At 35.6% G+C, this 17314-nt stretch overlaps 4 protein-coding genes across 5 annotated transcripts; 2 read left to right on the top strand and 2 right to left on the bottom strand.

Annotated features, from left to right (window-relative positions):
* Positions 1-711: 711 nt before the first annotated feature.
* Positions 712-2698, top strand: LOC105167529 (small acidic-like protein). Of its 2 annotated transcripts, XM_011087298.3 has the most exons (7): positions 721-894; positions 1043-1164; positions 1252-1304; positions 1451-1514; positions 1725-1767; positions 1916-1963; positions 2316-2698. In XM_011087298.3, the coding sequence occupies exons 1-7, from the start codon at positions 802-804 to the stop codon at positions 2472-2474; spliced, it is 582 nt and encodes a 193-aa protein (XP_011085600.1). In that variant the 5' UTR covers positions 721-801; the 3' UTR covers positions 2475-2698. The 2 variants fall into 2 exon arrangements, with proteins under 2 accessions (XP_088740201.1, XP_011085600.1); XM_088884075.1 differs by lacking the exon at positions 1916-1963 and having other exon boundaries at positions 712-894.
* Positions 2699-3004: 306 nt separating this feature from the next.
* LOC105167530 (uncharacterized) lies at positions 3005-6948 on the bottom strand. Its single transcript, XM_011087300.3, has 6 exons — positions 6586-6948; positions 5686-6067; positions 5141-5337; positions 4150-4282; positions 3740-3893; positions 3005-3376 (listed from the first exon to the last, which is right to left on the bottom strand). The coding sequence occupies exons 1-6, from the start codon at positions 6642-6644 to the stop codon at positions 3351-3353; spliced, it is 951 nt and encodes a 316-aa protein (XP_011085602.1). The 5' UTR covers positions 6645-6948; the 3' UTR covers positions 3005-3350.
* A 2605-nt stretch (positions 6949-9553) lies between these two features.
* Positions 9554-12667, top strand: LOC105167528 (protein COBRA). The gene is made up of 6 exons (XM_011087297.3): positions 9554-9813; positions 10327-10406; positions 10604-11060; positions 11361-11520; positions 11609-11889; positions 12019-12667. Exons 1-6 carry the CDS (start codon positions 9723-9725, stop codon positions 12309-12311), a joined length of 1362 nt encoding a protein of 453 aa, XP_011085599.1. The 5' UTR covers positions 9554-9722; the 3' UTR covers positions 12312-12667.
* Positions 12668-13116: 449 nt separating this feature from the next.
* Positions 13117-15521, bottom strand: LOC105167527 (COBRA-like protein 4). Its single transcript, XM_011087296.3, has 6 exons — positions 15304-15521; positions 15140-15219; positions 14312-14768; positions 14023-14170; positions 13673-13950; positions 13117-13484 (listed from the first exon to the last, which is right to left on the bottom strand). The coding sequence occupies exons 1-6, from the start codon at positions 15353-15355 to the stop codon at positions 13204-13206; spliced, it is 1296 nt and encodes a 431-aa protein (XP_011085598.1). The 5' UTR covers positions 15356-15521; the 3' UTR covers positions 13117-13203.
* Between the last annotated feature and the right edge of the window lie 1793 nt (positions 15522-17314).

The raw sequence follows: 17314 nt of genomic DNA, 5'->3' as shown, positions 1-17314 counted from the left end.
TTTTTGGATCCTTGGCAGTATGTCCAAATGTCCTCATGCTCTTCTCCTACCACATATGGTAGACGAGTGATGCTAACATAGAAAGGTTAGTTGGATTAATAAGATGTCCAATTCTTGACGAACCCTGTCCTCCCCCGCCATGAATAGATGGTAGCATATCTTGAATTTTCAGCAGCATCTCCAACAATGACAACAGCCATCTCCAACTCCCATTATCTATGACCTCCAACAAGAGGTCTGCAAGGGTATCGTTGCAACATCCCAAAGGGGTGCCACAACTCTTTCCATAGCGATATGTGAGTTCCCCTACCAACTTGGATTTGGATCATTTCGTTTGTAACAGTATTCTCACAGTTTTAGAATTCTTTTTAAAATTTAAATGATAATTACTTTTTAAAATTTCAAAATACACATATTTAGTATGCCAAGTGTACAAGTAATTAATAACGGTAGATTTTTAGATTAAGGTGAGCTATTTATAATTATAATAATAAAATAAATTGTACAAAAGTTTTACTCAGATCAACGACTTCACAAAAATATAAAAAATATATATATTTTGTGAAGTTGTGACTTGGACTTCTAACTTCACAGAATATAATTACATATATATATATATATAATTTTTGTAAAGTCGTTACTCTGAGCAAGATTTTACAATATGTATATATATTAGTTTTCCGAGTAACGATTTCTACTATTAGTGCAAAATTTTCCAAGGTGCAATTTTTTTCTTATACTATGATTATAAGTAACTGGGGTTAAGGTCGCGGAAAAATTTGAAGGGTGTATAAGCTGAAGATGAGCAGCGGCGGCAGCAACCGTAGGGGTCCGCCGAAGCACCAGAACAAATTCGCCTGGAAACCTAACTCCGGCCACACGATCAATCCCACCGTATGTATCATCTTCCATTTCGGATCCCCAGAAAACCTCGCCTTGAATAAATGTTTCTACTTAGATCGTTTTGTATTTTCTTTTCTTTTTCCCCCTGTATATGTATACCTACTTCTGTACGTCTATGGCGATGATTTGATGACGCCAGGAAGTAGGGGGAAGATTGAGGCCGTATTCGGAAGTGACCGGAGTTTGTTCTCGATGTAAAGACCAGATTGAGTGGAAACGGAGATACGGAAAATATAAGCCTCTTGCCGAACCTGCCAAATGGTTATTTTTATTTACCTTTATTTTTTTTCGCTTGATTTTGTTGAATGTCTTTACTTATTTTGTTGATGTTTGCAAAATCGATTGTAGCCAGCGGTGTTCCAAGAGGAATGTTCGACAGGCTTATCACAATCTATGCGCTGGTTAGAATTCGAAGTGTTCATTTTCTTTAGTACTTCTTTTGCTTTTCAAGTGTGACGTAGTTAGTATTTAGAAATCTATTTATTAGGTGAGGAAAGTTTCATTTTCTGTTATTTTTTGACTTGATTTTGAAGAATAATATGTGTAGGTTGCGCTAAGGAGCATAAAGTATGTGCAAAATGTTCATGTCGTGTTGACAACATAATCGGAAGGTATAATTTTCTCCCATTAATTTCAGTTATTTTCCTGGAAATGCGATTACTGATTGTAATTCATATAGGTTAATTGGAATTTATTGAAATAAAAAGAAAATTAAGTGGAAATTTTTGTTTTAGGGTGATTGATTTTTAAGCGGATGAGCTCAATTTGTATGCATGTTTTAAGAGGTTTATACATGGGTGTTTCTATTGCTTTCCTTGCAGAGACGTTTCGGAAGTAGAAGCCGAGCAGAAGGCGCTGGAAGAGGTGTTCATTTTATTATCATTAGCAACACTCGCTTCATTTGTTTTTCTTGTTATCCTTCTAATTTTTGCAACCGTTATTATGCTTTTGAGATCATGGTGATTAGTGTTGTTTATCGAGTTAGAACCTTATCAAAGTTTTGGCGCTTTAGGCAATAAAAAATGCTCGGGAGAGAGACAGGAGAACGCTGCTTAGAGCTGTAAGTTTGTTCTTGATCTTTTGTTTCCAGATGTATTTCTTTAAAGAAAAAATTGCTGTATATTTCTGTTCTGTTTCGTTTCGGGGTGGCAGTTGGGCAGTGGGTAGGTGGTGGTGGCTGAGACAGAAACCAAGCATCACCTTGAGCATATTTTCTAAATTTGCAATGATATATGCAGATTGGCATTTTCACAGAAGTAGAGGCAAATATGTAAAGATTAAGTTTTGTTCAGTTCATGTTGGTTATCACTTGGTGGTTACTTCTGGTCTTGCAACTGTCTCAGCTGTTCAATTACATAATTCTGGTGATCATTTTATTCTGAGGTTGAATGCTTTTGTATGTCTATATACAGATGAATAAAGGAAACTCTAGCTCAGCAGTAACTCAAAGCAATGATGATAGCAAGGCTGGCGATTTGTTCACTGCATCATCCCTTGAAGAGTATGCGGAATTCAGCAGGGACGATGAGGATGACAATAGTGAAGAAGATGAGCCCCAAGTTGTTGGTTAAGGCAGATTTCGGGGACAGTTTTTGTTACTTGAGCTTTACAAGTCCCCTTTTTTTCCCTTTTCGTGATTATTTAAGCTTTAGAAGTCGTTTTTGCTGTTTGTAGTGGAGACACTGAGATTTGTAACTTTGATAAAGCCATATTATAGCATATGGTTCATTGGAAGAATCAAATGTAGACTTCCCATGTTCCCATCGTGTTTCAAATAGGCCACGAAGTTATTCAACCCTTCTGTTTCTTTGGGCAGTTTTCTCATGCTAACATTTATTAAGAAAGTCCACTACAGTGATCTTGAAATCACTACCAGTGATCATCTACCTTTGAGTCGACACATGATACATGAGGATGCCTAGCCAAAAATTAAGAAGGGAATACTTTTCTGCAAATTTTACATCAAAGTTGCGACCAAATTAGATTTCAAAATCGATCTGAATCTTTTGAGGGGAACTGCATTTGTGATTACTAACAGAGACCTCTCTACCATTGCAAGCTGAAACTATGACCGAGACAGTATGTTCCTGACAAATGAAGGTTGAGCAGCAACACAAATAATTTGGACTCAGAAGTACAATTACATTAGGTACAGTTACATTAAGTTCCCTTCTTCGGTCAAGAATGGATCAAGAATACAATATTACACTCTGAGGTTGCTTCAATGTAATAATTATAATGTGTAATCCTCCAGAAAAGAATTATGGCATCAACGTTTTCAGTAGTTTGGCAGAATGATCAGATTCTATAGCCAAGCTGTCTTGTTTATCTGCAAAAGTTTAACATATCTACTATATCTTCAGCAGCGTGTCTCTCTATGGACAGTGTGAAAGAAATCTGTGTCACCTACTGAGGAAAAGTAACTTAACGGGACAGGGTTGATGAGTCTATTCATCTTTTGCACACATGCGTTCTGCATAATGGAAAACACAATAGACTCATTAGTTTGGGCTCGAATCAGCTGATATGAAATTCTTCAAGCTAATTTCAACATCGCCAGAGGATGAAACAGAACATTAAAACATTTTAATTTAAACACACAACTTGAAGTAATGACCAAACAAAATTCTTTCACACAGACTTGAAAGCATCAAGGGTTTCATCAAAGTGGCAAGAAGTATGAACAAGCAGCAGCATGCGGCTCGCTGCATGAACCAATTAGCAAGAAGGTACCTTAAGAATGAGGGATTAACCAAGTGCTTCCAACCCTCCCCCATTCATAAACGGACCATGAGTAACAATGACCATAATGACAAGTGAAGATTAAGAAGATTACTTAGATATTCATAGGCCAGAATCATTGAGGTTCCCCAAGCAGACATGCTGAAAAATCTTGGGCCCAGTCCTCTATAAAATCCAGTCCATCCATCATCAGCAATCAAACTTTTAACTACTTGCCTTGTGCTGAGTCTTTTTGCATGGCCCATCACCTGAGCATAGAGAACACATCAAACAAGAGAAAAGACGAGAAAAGTTAGGATACCGGTTCGGATGATGGAGTCTACCACTCAGTAATTGGCCATTGTATCATCCACCCTCCCCACTCATGTGGGAAAGAAAAAAGAAATATAGTTAAACAAGTGATTACAACAAGCAAATGCACCTTTGCATCAGAGAAATGATCTACCACCCACTAGAAAAGTTTTATAAACAATATAAGATAGAAAATAAATAGATAGAGCCCACCTGAAGGCGGGTTTTAATGGTGTCCATTGGGGTTGTTATGCATGATGCAGTTGCAGCAGCAAAAATCCCCCCAGCAGCTTGAACCGCCATGATCTTCTCTTCGCTTGGAGCTGAAATGCTATCATCCAAGAGTCTGCCAGTAACATTAAAAGAAACAAAAAGAACGAATGATAAAAATTAAATTCAGGAGTAAGAGTTTCATCATATAATTGAGTGACCCACACTACAGGGAGAAGAACAGCAAACAGCAGTTAGATTGACCATATACCATTTAATTGCACCTTTCAATTCTTCTGCATTGAATCAGATAAATTTATATAAATTTTAGAAAATTCAATCCTCTTGTACTGCCCACTCCATGATCCTGAGAGCATGCAATGCAGCACAAATTCAGATATTGAAGGAAATAATGATTTAAAGGCTTGATCCTAGTGTTAGAATGTTAGCTGTTATTGAGAATGATAGGGAAGGGTTTAAGAGAGTAGACTCGAAGATATTGAACAAGTGCATAGGCTTTCAGCTACTAAACAGTATTTGCACAAAAGTTAAAAGTAAAAATCAAGAGAAAAGAAAATTCAGGAATATCCAAATTCCTGTGGGCACTACACCCAAGGTTAGTTGCATTGGGCAATCAAAAGAAAATGTTTGTAATATAATATGGGAAATTCAGTAATTTTACGTCCATTCCATATTGAAATCTTAAAGATTTGGATGTAAACCTACTATCCCAACTAGCAATTGGACTTTTACAAGGAAACATTGACGAAATCAAATAAAATTTACATGACTCTGAAACACATAAGGACTTGGAAATTGGAATGAGACCATATTGAATTAAGATGTTTATGTGGGAGAATGGTATCCACAAAAAATGTATATCGGTACCACCTAGAATCTACAAATGGAGCACCATTTGAAAAAACAAAAATAAGAAGCTGGTTAACGATATATTTCCTGCAAACATGAATGAGACTGAGGTTTAATGCAAGACCTCCAGATGAAGCGTTGGCTTGCACCATAACTAGCCCACCAGACAGCACTGGTTGGAGAATAAGTGATAACAGAGAGACCAAAGCCTCTATAAAATCCACGAACCCCATCAGCCTTTATAATTTGGCGCACAACATCCAAGCCCCCGTTATAGGTCGCATGGCCAGAATACCCTTGCACCATTAATCTTTGACTAACCTTTCAGAAAATTAGTAATACAGTTTTAGTGTTTCAAATAAATTGAAAAATGTATTATGGGAAGAAAAAGCTAGATAAAAAAACAAGAGGGTAAATTATGACCTATTTCCATATTTAAGATCGTATGAGACTCTAGAATAATAATAAATAGAGCAAAGGGAAGCCAATAGATAAAGTAGATATTTGATGTGTTCTATACTTGCATGGTAATTTATTTTCATTATCAGCATATCTTAGTTTATGAATGGAACCTATTTCTCAGAATTCCTTTCCATCCTAAAAATTTTACCTACTTATAAAAATTAAATAAAAATTCAAAACACCTGGATGAAAGTATGTGCAACATACCACATCAACTGGAACAAATACAGCTTGTGAACAAAGAGATGCCATCATGCCAGCAACCCCATTTGCTATAGCTGCCTGTGTTGGCTCTGACAATTTGAATGGTTCCACCATCTTGAAAGCAGCAGCTTTGGTTGTCTCTAATGCGGTAAGAAATATAACTCTGGTAGGTATTGCTCCTGTCACGACAGTGCCAAAACCTTTATATAGACCAGGAATCCCATCCGTTTTTAGTAGGCCTTTGATGACAGAAACAGCACTTCTTTCTATGGACTCATGTGAAGCAACTTGCAGCCTGGTCTTCACAACTGAAATGGGATAAAGTGCCACTGTAACTCCAGAAAAAATTCCAGCTCCAACAAGGTAGAACTTAGTTTTGTCAAGCCTGTAGGGGAGGATGACAATACGATTAAACCAAAACGAATCCAAAATGACATAATAACAAAAAAATCAAATGCTTGTTACCACCCTGCAACAATAATAAAGGCAACTCAATGATCAAGCATCAACTAATGTGGCAACATAGAAGGTTCCTCATGCACCGTCAAATCCCCTTGTTTAATTGCACGTACTTTGAGCTCACGCCCCTTACTCAATTGCAACACTAGAAGACTCTAATATACCATGGAAAAACAAAATGCAAGAAATGGAAAATACATTTCTTCTTCTCCCCTGTAGAAATCCACCCGAAACAACCAAAGCCTGCCTGATTTCAAACTTGAAACACAACAGAGACAGCAAGCTAAGTTCAAAAGAAAATTCAATCTAACCACGTTCTATAGATCCAATTTCCGCAATCATCAACCAACTGAATCTGAAGAACTAAACTTCAAAACCTTCCCCAAATCACCACATTAAAACGACAAACAACTCAACAACAGAAATCAAATTAATCAAACTTACTTGTCCCAATTAATCTCCGTCTGACCGAACGATTGCCTATGAGTTCCCGCTGTATCCATCGAACACCAAACCAAACCAAAAAAAAATCCCAAAAATCCCTAACACTTACAGAAGATCATCATTTCCTGATACAGAGAAGCTCATCAAATTCCGGTGAGCTGAAAATTTTCGAAAAAGAAATGTCAAGTAGTTGCTCTGAAGAGATTCGTTGTTGGTTGTGCGTAGTTGAGAAGAAAGTGCAATTAAATATCTAAATATATTCTAATTTGGAAATTCCGCTCGAAAAGCCGTTGAACGGAAGAAGTCGGGTCTTCATTGGCGGCCGGGATTCTCTGCTACGCGGATACGGCAATCCCCGCTGTGCAATGTTGTACCGTAGAAATCGGAGCGAATCAAAAGTTTGGGCCAATTGATATGGTGAGTTGGGTAAAGAATAATCCATTTCCACCAATTGCTAGTTATTAAACATTTCCAACCTTGCTTCTTGTCTTAAATTAATAATAATATTAATATAAAAATCTATATTTGTTTTTTAATTAATATTTTATTTTCATATCTACATATTCTCTAAAGTAATAAAAAAAACATTTTTTTATATTTTTACAATATTCAAAATTAGGGATTTTAAGATAATTATAATCGTTAATTTGATAAAGTTTGATATGAAAATTCAATGTGCGTTTCTTAATTAATAAGATAAATATAACAATTTTTCATAAAATTTAACATAACTACAAATACATTCTAAAATTAGCAATCATCTAACAAGTACCCCTACATCGTGTATCTTGAGTTCAAATTTGGGTGGGTGTGTGCAATTTCTTTTAAGGGATAAGTACACCGCTCCTCCGTCAAAGTTTGATATAATTATAAATAGACACTCCGTAGTTTCAAAGATTACATATAATACTCCATTTCGTCTGACAAATGGATTCCTCAATTAGTCCAAAATCACCGAATTCACTGATATTAACAAGAAAATATTTAATCAAATTTAACCCCAATTCACCACTATTAACTTATTATAGACCAAACAAATTCTGGACAAATTACTCTTTTAAGGACGAAGATATATTTCTTCACATGCATTAGTATATGAGCTGTATAAGGACAATTTGGTAAAAAAAAATATAATTCACCTGCAATAAGTCAATAGGGGGTAAATCGAGATTTTCATTCAATTTGTTTGTTAATATAAGCAAGTACGATGAACTTTACATAAAGGAGATATCTATTTGTTAGACAGAAATAAATATTGTGGGATACTCGATATAAATTTAATAAATTAGAAGATGTCTATATATAATTACACCAATCATCAGGGGAGGCTTAGTAATTATCTATTTTTTTATTTTATTTTTCTTTAAAAAAGAAGCAAAGAGCAGTTCTAAATATTGGGCCGAAATCCTGAAACCAATAAGCAACTATTGGGCCGAATAACGGAGAGGCTAGGACATGGATTGGGCTGCAAGTAACAGAAACCCAGGAAGGCTACCGTTGATCATTTTGGGCCGATAGGGCAATAGATGAGGCCCATGCATGCTAGATCGCCATTGCGTCATAAATATTTTTGGAGGAGACATGAAAAATATATTTCTTGAAAATTTTATAAATTCTTACATCTTATAAAATGGTTTTAAAGCTTATAAAATATTACAATTTATTTTTAAAATAAATTCATAAATTATTTAAATAAAATTACGAAATATAAAATGTTCATAATTAATTTGAATAAATTTGTTAAGACCTTATAAATAAGTTAGTAATTCCTAATTTTTTATTTAAAGAGCTTATAAACTTCTGATATTTTATTTTTAAAATTTATAAGCTCTTTGCAAAAAAAAAAAAAAAACTACTAAACACTATTTATAAGCTGTCAAATATCATAAATTGATAATAACAATAGTACCGAATCCATCATTTTGAAGATCAATTATGTCTCAAATAAGATATTTTTATACAATAAATGAAAAGGTTATTATATTAATTAAGATCTTAATTGATCACATTAAAAAAAAAAAAAAACAAGATTGTTGCGTTGTCTTTTTTAACTTAAATTTCCAATCATAAAAAAAAAATTACATGATCCATTGCGCTTACTGTAAGCTTGAGAAACAATATTTAAAAGAAATTTTATGTTATCGAATTAACTGCATAATTAATATAATATATTTATCGTATAATTATTTATTTTTTAAATTATATATCAATCATATAACTATTATTATAATTTATTAATTTAAATTGAATCAAAATGAATCTGATTAGTGTGAATTATAAGCCGGATCCGACAATCCTCCTAGACTAGTCCCGCCGAACAAATGAGTTGCAACAATTGAACTGTAGATGTGTAAGCAGCCGACACAAAAGGAGGCCCCACGACCATACACTTGCTAGTTGTTCGCTTCTTTCTCATGGAAATTTTGAAATTCCGCTGCACCGACAGTAGTTCAACAATTTATATTATTAAACACATCATCAGCTGTTCTACATCATATGTCAGTTGTATTGTTCCATTTACCTTGTCGGCCCAGCTTTTGTTTTTAATTTAATTTTTCATCATCTTTTTTATAAGTTAATTATAATTATATTGTGATTTCAATCACGGGTTATTATGATAATTAATCAAGAAATATTATTAAACTAGAATAATAATTTTCATTTGGTGAAATTTAATCTTATTAATTAAATTAGCATTGTTATTAGATGGATTTTTTTTTTCTTTTTTAATATGTCTGAATCTTGAGTGAATGGCTACACATGATATCATATTGATGGTTTCAATTTTCCTTGTGAAAAATCAATTTGAATGAGTTGAACATGAGTGAATGCTCAATAGATGTCCATTTTCCTATCTGTTTTTCTTGGTTGGGCTGTCATTTTCATCAATATATGTAACAAATTAATGCCTATGAGTGTGTGTGTCACACATGTGTGTGAGAGAGAGAGAGAAGACAGTAAAAAAATGAAGAATCTTTATGGAGTGTGAGTGGCGTTACTGTGTGGTAGAAGACTTTATTAAAGTGCAGTTAAGCTCGTCTTAAACAAGCTTTGCCACCGCCGAGCTCGCTCGCTCTCTCTCTCTCTCTCAACTTCTGCAGATCTTGAGAGCAGGAAACGTCTGCAGTTAGAAGGGCATGGAAGTCTGCTCCAGATCTCTCATGAGATTCACCACTCCCACCATTCTGCTGCTCTTCTTGCTCTCTTGCTCCACCTTCACCTCAACAGGTAATCTCTCTGGTTTGCTGGGTTTTGATTACCTCCAAAGATTTATCTTTGCATTTTTTTAGTGTTTGGAGGTTTTAGCAAGAGAAATGAGGAAATGGGTGTCAAAAAGCTTGCATCTTTGGGTGATTAAATGCATCATTGGCTAGTTTAGTACTCAATCTGATATTTAGGCTATTAATGGTGTTGTTTCTTGAGATGGGATTTGATCTTGGCCAGTTGCATTAAACTAAATTAATCCTGATTTTGAATGAGGAAATTTGAAATTGAAGTCCTATATTTGAGTGATCCATCCACTTAACTTTTATCCGCTCTGTAGTTCTGGATCAATGCCTGTTAAAAATTGCTCATCTGCAGATTTGACTTTTTTGTGGGGGACTTTAGGATCTAAAACTCATCATTCACTTAGACTACAAGATTAAGTTCATGTTAGCTGAAAATTGATTATGTTTGAGTTTTTGTGCTTGATATCTTCAAGTTTTTGACAGAGCTTGTTTTCTTTCCTTTTTCTTCCAGAAGCATATGATGCACTTGATCCCAATGGAAATATCACAATAAAATGGGACGTTATCAGTTGGACGCCAGACGGCTATGTGGTAAGAATTCTACTAATAATAATGTCAATTTGCCTATTAACGTGTTTGATATAAGTGCACCTGAACCATACATCCTAGTTTCAAATTTGAAACTCTAGACTCGTTTTGTAGTGTCTTGTCTCCGGCAGATGGGATAGTGTTCGTCGCTTTGTTCCTTCTATGGTTGTCTAATCTAATTTATACTGAAAAATGGACAGGCTGTTGTGACGATATTCAACTTCCAACAATATCGTCATATTCAAGCACCAGGTTGGACTTTGGGGTGGACTTGGGCGAAGAAAGAGGTGATATGGAACATGATGGGAGGTCAGACTACAGAGCAAGGAGATTGTTCGAGGTTTAAAGGGAACATCCCGCATTGCTGCAAGAAAGATCCAACCGTCGTCGACTTGTTGCCTGGAACTCCTTACAACCAACAGATTGCTAATTGTTGTAAAGGAGGGGTGATTAGCTCATGGGGTCAAGATCCGGCAAATGCAGCAAGCTCATTCCAAGTTAGCGTAGGTGCTGCCGGAACCACTAACAAAACGGTTAAGGTGCCCAAGAACTTCACTTTGAAGGCACCTGGTCCTGGCTATACTTGTGGACCGGCAAAAATCGTTAAACCTACTAAATATGTTACTAAAGACGGAAGGAGAGTGACACAAGCAATGAGTAAGTTGCTCAGTCTGTTTATATTTTCATTCACAAAATCCTCACATGTTTTTCAACTATATATGAAACTATCGTATGTATGAAAAAAATTGCTATCAAGGACTTTGTGGAGTTGTGAATAAATGGAAGCATGCATCTAATAGCATGGAGGATACATCATTTTGCTAGCGCCGTCTTGGAGTCTGTCTGCGTAGAACTGCATTTAGATAAGCTGATTTCAAAAGCTTGGCCATGTAAAATAGGTTGTCAGTTTTGTAGGTTTGTATTCTTGAATTGTTGCTTATGTTTCTCTTATTGCAGTGACATGGAACGTTACATGCACATACTCACAGTTTCTGGCTCAAAAAACTCCTACTTGCTGCGTCTCACTCTCATCGTTCTACAATGATACCATTGTTCCTTGCCCGACCTGTACCTGCGGATGCCAAAATAACCTTACTCAGCCAGGATCATGTGTCAAGTAAGTCTTCCCATTTCATCTTCTCTCTCTCCCATGACTATAAACTTTTCTACTAACTTGGTTGTCCTTTGCCATTTACCCTTTGCAGCCCAGATTCACCCTACCTTGCTTCAGTCGTTGCAGAACAAGAGAAGCGCAACAGCTATGCGCCTCTAGTCCAGTGCACAAGTCATATGTGCCCCATTCGAGTCCACTGGCATGTCAAAGTAAACTACAAGGACTATTGGCGGGTCAAGGTCACTATAACAAACTTCAACTACAGGATGAACTATACGCAGTGGAACTTAGTCGTGCAGCATCCGAACTTCGACAATCTGACTCAGCTATTCAGCTTCAATTACAAGCCACTAAATCCATACGAGAATATAAGTAAGTCATGCTGTATAGAAATGCAAATAGCGACGGTGTAATTACAAGACGTTGCTCGAAATCTTTTCACTTATTTTCTTGGAGGCAAAAATACTAATGACGAGTGTAATGGCATTTTCTGTTTGATAGATGACACTGCAATGTTATGGGGTGTCCAGTTCTACAACGACTTGCTCATGCAAGCTGGCCCTCTAGGAAACGTGCAGTCGGAGCTTCTATTCCAGAAGGATAAATCGACGTTCACTTTCGAGAAGGGTTGGGGTTTCCCAAGAAGAATCTATTTCAACGGTGATAATTGCGTCATGCCGCCTCCTGATGCATATCCTTATCTACCAAATGCCAGTCTACGGCAAAATGTCTCATTGCTTGTGCTACTGATCACTCTGTTGACATCCGTTGCAATCCAATTCATATGTGTTTAAGAATCTTTCGTCGCTAAACACTGCACTCTTATAGATGCCATTGCAGATCGGAACTTGACAGCAAAGTGAAGAAATAGTACAGCCAAGCAATGTCTCTTTTGCATATCCATATGGATTCAGGTTCACAAACTTGAGAGGAACATGAAACAGTTCCTAGTTACAGTAATTGTTGGTGAATTCACTGCTATTCTTTTACTTTGGTAGTTGTATAACATGTTTTGTTACTAGAACATCCTATAATATTGTTCATATGTTTTTGAGATACTAGTATTTTATATCACTGTAATGAGAATAAGAACATCTTGATAGATACAATTGATTGTAATGCATCTATAATTATTCTTTCCATCTTTCAATTCCTCTTTTTGACCATGATCATTCAATATGAGATAATTACATTGCCATCACCTCAAGTTTGGTGTAATTACACATGAACTCTATAGTTTGAAAAATTACACCTAATAACCTTTACATCCGTGTTTTAGTAAAACTCATGGAGTATGCTGAAATCAACAAAAAGATTGAAAGAAAAATCGTATTTTTATACCAAATTGACTTACAAACTTATTGTAGGTCAAACAAATTTTTTCTTATTAAACTATCCTTATAAGGTGAGATGTATTTCCTCACATGCATTAGTATGTGAAGATGCATAAGGGTAGTTTATTCAGAAAAAATATGTTAATCAGCGGTAAATATAGGTTCTCGCTCTAAACAAATCCTGTGAATTTTCACTAATTGTTGGATGGAAACAAACATCCGGGGTACTAGATGTTATCCCTTTAATATATCACTGGAATAATAATGATAAAAAAAATTTACCTCTGGTCTGAAATAATCTGCTTAAGCTTCAAAACTTGCAGTACTGTCAAAACTTGGAAGTATCACCACATTACAACAGCAAGAATATAATTACAGAAAAGAAGAACAAGAGAGAGGTAAAAGGTTGAGTTGGATGAGCAGAATTTGGGAGAAAAGGGTAGGAATCAGGTGGGGGCAGCATGCACTCATCCCCATTGAAGTAGACTTTCCTGGGAAAAGCCCATCCCTGTTTCAGAGTAAAAGTGTTGATATCCTTCTGAAGAAGTACTTCTGACTGCAAATTGCCGAATGGTCCTGCTTCCATGAACAACTCATTGTAGAATTTCATGCCATAAAACATCCCTGTGTCATCTGCATTGAGTGCACACACTACCTTTATTAGAAATCGCCTCCTGATACTTAGATATATTACAAAAAGGTCCATCAATTTTTAGGAAATTTGTACTAGTAAGATCCACGCGCATTGCATGCACTGCAAATGTTATCTAGTATAGGTTTTTCAAAGTCAGTCATATCATTCATTTATTGAAGAGACTTACTGATGGAGCCATAGGGAACAAGAGGCTTGTAATCAAAGCTAAACACTTGAGTCACATTGTTGAGATTCGGGTGCTGAACGACGAGAGTCCACTGCGTGTAGTTCATCCTGTAGTTGAAATTAGTGATGGCGATCTTCACCCTCCAGTAGTCCTTGTAATTCACCTTTACATGCCAATGCACTCGGACAGGGCACATGTGGTGCGTGCATTGTAACAGAGGCGTGTTGTCTTTTCTCGGAGTATTTACCCCCACCACACTCAAAAGTTTGGAGTCTCTCCTAATCAGAGACGAAGATTATAAGTGCAATTCTTATGTTTACTCCACATGAAACGACGAAATGGCAACTTACTTGATGCATTTGTCTTTGTTTTCACAGCCGCAGGCACAAGAAGGGCAAGGTATGATAGTCTCGTTGTAGAAAGATGAGAATGAGACGCAGCAGCTGGGGTGTTTTTGTGCTATAAACTGGGAATATGTGCATGTTACGTTCCATGTCACTGTCCACGACAGAATTGAGAAAAAAAAAAGAAGAAAGTAACATTGGGTCAGATTGAACGTTCTAATAGGTGCAGATCTTAGCTGAGCAATCAAATGTTTGATATTTTTCCCTTTTTTGACGTAAGGTCATGATTACTTACTAAGCGCCTGAGTTTTCCTGCGGCGATCAGGGGTGAGGAAGTTCGTTGGAGGGACAACTTTTGCAGGGCCACAAGTGTACCCTGGTCCGGGGCCAAGAAGAGTGAAGTTCTTAGGAAGCTTTACTGTCTTGTTCGTAGTCCCTGCTTGGCCGACACTGACCTGGAATGCGGAGACAGAAGCCTGCGGGTCTTGGGCCCAGGCTGCCAGGACCCCGCCTTTGCAGCAGTTGCTGAATTGCTGGTTGTAAGGAGCCCCAGGGAGCAAGTCTACTACTGTCGGATCCTTCTTGCAGCAATGTGGGATGTTGCCTTTGAACTTGGAGCAGTCCCCTTGTTCTGTGGTTTGTGCGCCAACCATGGACCATATCACTTCCTTCTTAGCCCATGTCCAACCAACCGTCCAACCGGGGCTCATGATGTGCCGGTACATTTGGAAGTTGTTCATAGTCACGACGGCCTAGGACAAACAAGACGTCGGATGAGAGGTGAAGTTATATTGCGTGATCTATATTACAGTGGTTTCAAATCGTTCGGCCATGTGTTATTTCCCTAAGCCCCTTGTAACAGAGCTGAGTATGTACATGGCTATTATCTCCCATATCAGATGAAAACCAGGGACTGACTTGGCGGAGTATAACATTAAGAAACTTATACATTCAATCACGAGGTATTGTTCGTTTTTAAGACCAAAACTGTAATTACCCGATCATAACAGACAACACCTCATGTAAAAACCGTCCATAGGACGTTTAGCTAATTCCACATGTTGCCATAACGCACTAAAACGCCATTGGAAACAAGATTAATTTGCTTAGGACAAGAACTCACCACGTAGCCATCAGGCGTCCAAGACATGATATCCCATTTGATCGTAATGTTCCCATTCGGATCCAACGGATCATATGCATCTACCGAAGAACAAAAACCAACAATCAAGATCAAGAATCGAGACCAATGGACTAAAACTACTTCTAAAGAGACAGAAGTCTTACCTACAGAAGAAAACAGCACGCAAACGAAGAAAACAGCAACAAGAAATCCCATGTTTCTACTCCCCGTGGTGTCAAAACATATGATCTAGTTTGTCAGTTTCTTGTGATTTAGATGCTTCCAGGACAATACTGTTATGTAACAGGCAGGGCGCCTGCAGAAGTTGATGTGGTTTAAATGTAAGAAAGAAGTATGTGTGAAGTGAAAAGGTTTTGTAAGAGTATTTGAGATGATATGGTTCCACCCACTGGCAGTTGGATACTAGCTAGTCATATGTTGTTCAGTCCCTTTTTCATTTCATGTATTGGAATTCCCTGTTTCTTCAAGCAACGATTTTAATGTGAAAAGAAAGAGTAGTACATGCACATTGAATTTTCTATTTCGAATATTTTCTATTTAATATAACAATATACGCGTCATGTATATAAAAATTACATAAAAGGAAAAATTTTTGACGTGTATGTGTTGTATAAAATTTTTAAGTTATTTTTTGCAATACTTGAGAATTACCTTTGGACTTCGACAATATTTTGCAATTTAATTCTTAGTGGTTGTTCACTTGCATTTCTTGTTATCTACACTAAAATAAAAAAGAAAAATCGTCTATGCTTACAAACGGCATTAATTTTTAAATATAACAATTATATTCTAATTAGATTATTTTAAAAATTAATTGTAATTACTTTTTTTATGAAAGTGACTCCACGTTTTTTTAACATCACTACTTTAATGTTTTTTGTTGTGTCGATACTAATTTAAGTTGTTTTTTTTCCTTTGTTAAAAAAATACAATTTGTTGATTTATATATTTTATTCTTATTTATAACATATTTTAAAACATGAAAAATTATTTATTATACACACGCAGCAATAGCATACCATGACTGTTTGTTTGTGTTTTCATTTCTAATTTTCACTTTTTGAAAAACAGTAATTTGAACTGAAAATATGTTTGTTTCTATGTAATCTCATTAAAAACATATTGATATAACACAATAATTCGACATAAAACACAATTTCATTAACTAATCCAAACTTATTAACTCGTAATTACAATCTTTTAACAATATTGATATCTTTGACTCTGAACCAAAGCAAGACCTTATTGATATAATCAATATTTTATTATTGTAATTTTTTTTTAAGAGTTAGACCAAATATTAGCAGAATTATAATTCTGTAATGGGTGTTGATTTGCAAAATATATATATATATATATATATAATAATAAAGAAAATGAAATTACTTGTTTGGTACAGTGTCATTTTCTAATTTCATATTTTAACTTGCCAGAAAAAAAAAATGCATAAAAACTAAGGAATAACTAGGAAAAGAAGATTATATTAACACGTAATTATGTCTTCTGCAAAATTATAGATACGCTTCTTGTTGGAGGTTAGTATAATATTTTTTAGGGTATCTATGTAAGTTTTTGCCTCCGAATAAAGGGTATAGTTGTAATTTCACCTACAACCTCAAAAGTATCTTGTAATTTGTAATTTTGTTAAAAACATGGGGTGTTTGTATATTTGGATCTAATCTTAGCAGCGTGTGTTAATGTAATTTATCGTTTTATTTAATATATACATATTAAATATATAAAAGTATATTTTTAAATATACATATGAAATATAATATTATTCTAGGATAGAAAATGGGTAGTGACATATTGGGGGGGATTTAATTTAAAAGAGTGTTGATTTCTTCAAAATGAATGATGTACCTAACATGTTCAAGAATTACCCCATGTGGAAAGAAGGAAGATCTATGTTTCATCTCCACATGTTCTTGGCAGGAATATGAGTTAGAGATAAGTTCTGAGTACAGATCTGACCATAGAATCCCCAGCTCTATTTAATTTCTTTTAAATTGTAATAATCATATAAATTGCATTAAAATAATATTGATTTACATTAATATAACAAAAAAATAAATAAATAAATAAAAAATTATGAGACAAATATGATAAGCCGGTATTTGAACGTATAATTTCAAACTTATTCACGAGATCTTA

Source organism: Sesamum indicum, linkage group LG8 (genome assembly GCF_026168435.1).
Source record: "Sesamum indicum cultivar Baizhima isolate 11 linkage group LG8, ASM2616843v1, whole genome shotgun sequence".
NCBI classification, from domain to species: domain Eukaryota; kingdom Viridiplantae; phylum Streptophyta; class Magnoliopsida; order Lamiales; family Pedaliaceae; genus Sesamum; species Sesamum indicum.
The sequence above is the reverse complement of the archived record's forward strand: the minus strand, read 5'-3'. Positions and strand labels throughout refer to the sequence as shown.

What these genes read in the sequence shown, in the direction of transcription:
- LOC105167527 (XM_011087296.3), bottom strand. Translation starts at nt 15,355, where the DNA reads ATGGGATTTCTTGTTGCTGTTTTCTTCGTTTGCGTGCTGTTTTCTTCT. An exon ending in CGTGCTGTTTTCTTCTGTAG is followed by an intron (nt 15,220 to 15,303) that starts GTAAGACTTCTG and finishes GTTCTTCGGTAG; the next exon opens with ATGCATATGATCCGTTGGAT. An exon ending in AACAAAGACAAATGCATCAA is followed by an intron (nt 13,951 to 14,022) that starts GTAAGTTGCCAT and finishes GTCTCTGATTAG; the next exon opens with GAGAGACTCCAAACTTTTGA.
- LOC105167530 (XM_011087300.3), bottom strand. Translation starts at nt 6,644, where the DNA reads ATGGATACAGCGGGAACTCATAGGCAATCGTTCGGTCAGACGGAGATT. An exon ending in TATTTGTTCCAGTTGATGTG is followed by an intron (nt 5,338 to 5,685) that starts GTATGTTGCACA and finishes ATTTTCTGAAAG; the next exon opens with GTTAGTCAAAGATTAATGGT. An exon ending in AGCCAACGCTTCATCTGGAG is followed by an intron (nt 4,283 to 5,140) that starts GTCTTGCATTAA and finishes TGTTACTGGCAG; the next exon opens with ACTCTTGGATGATAGCATTT.
- LOC105167529 (XM_011087298.3), top strand. Translation starts at nt 802, where the DNA reads ATGAGCAGCGGCGGCAGCAACCGTAGGGGTCCGCCGAAGCACCAGAAC. An exon ending in GCCACACGATCAATCCCACC is followed by an intron (nt 895 to 1,042) that starts GTATGTATCATC and finishes TGATGACGCCAG; the next exon opens with GAAGTAGGGGGAAGATTGAG. An exon ending in GGAGAACGCTGCTTAGAGCT is followed by an intron (nt 1,964 to 2,315) that starts GTAAGTTTGTTC and finishes GTCTATATACAG; the next exon opens with ATGAATAAAGGAAACTCTAG.
- LOC105167528 (XM_011087297.3), top strand. Translation starts at nt 9,723, where the DNA reads ATGGAAGTCTGCTCCAGATCTCTCATGAGATTCACCACTCCCACCATT. An exon ending in GAGAGTGACACAAGCAATGA is followed by an intron (nt 11,061 to 11,360) that starts GTAAGTTGCTCA and finishes CTCTTATTGCAG; the next exon opens with TGACATGGAACGTTACATGC. An exon ending in CAGCCAGGATCATGTGTCAA is followed by an intron (nt 11,521 to 11,608) that starts GTAAGTCTTCCC and finishes TACCCTTTGCAG; the next exon opens with CCCAGATTCACCCTACCTTG.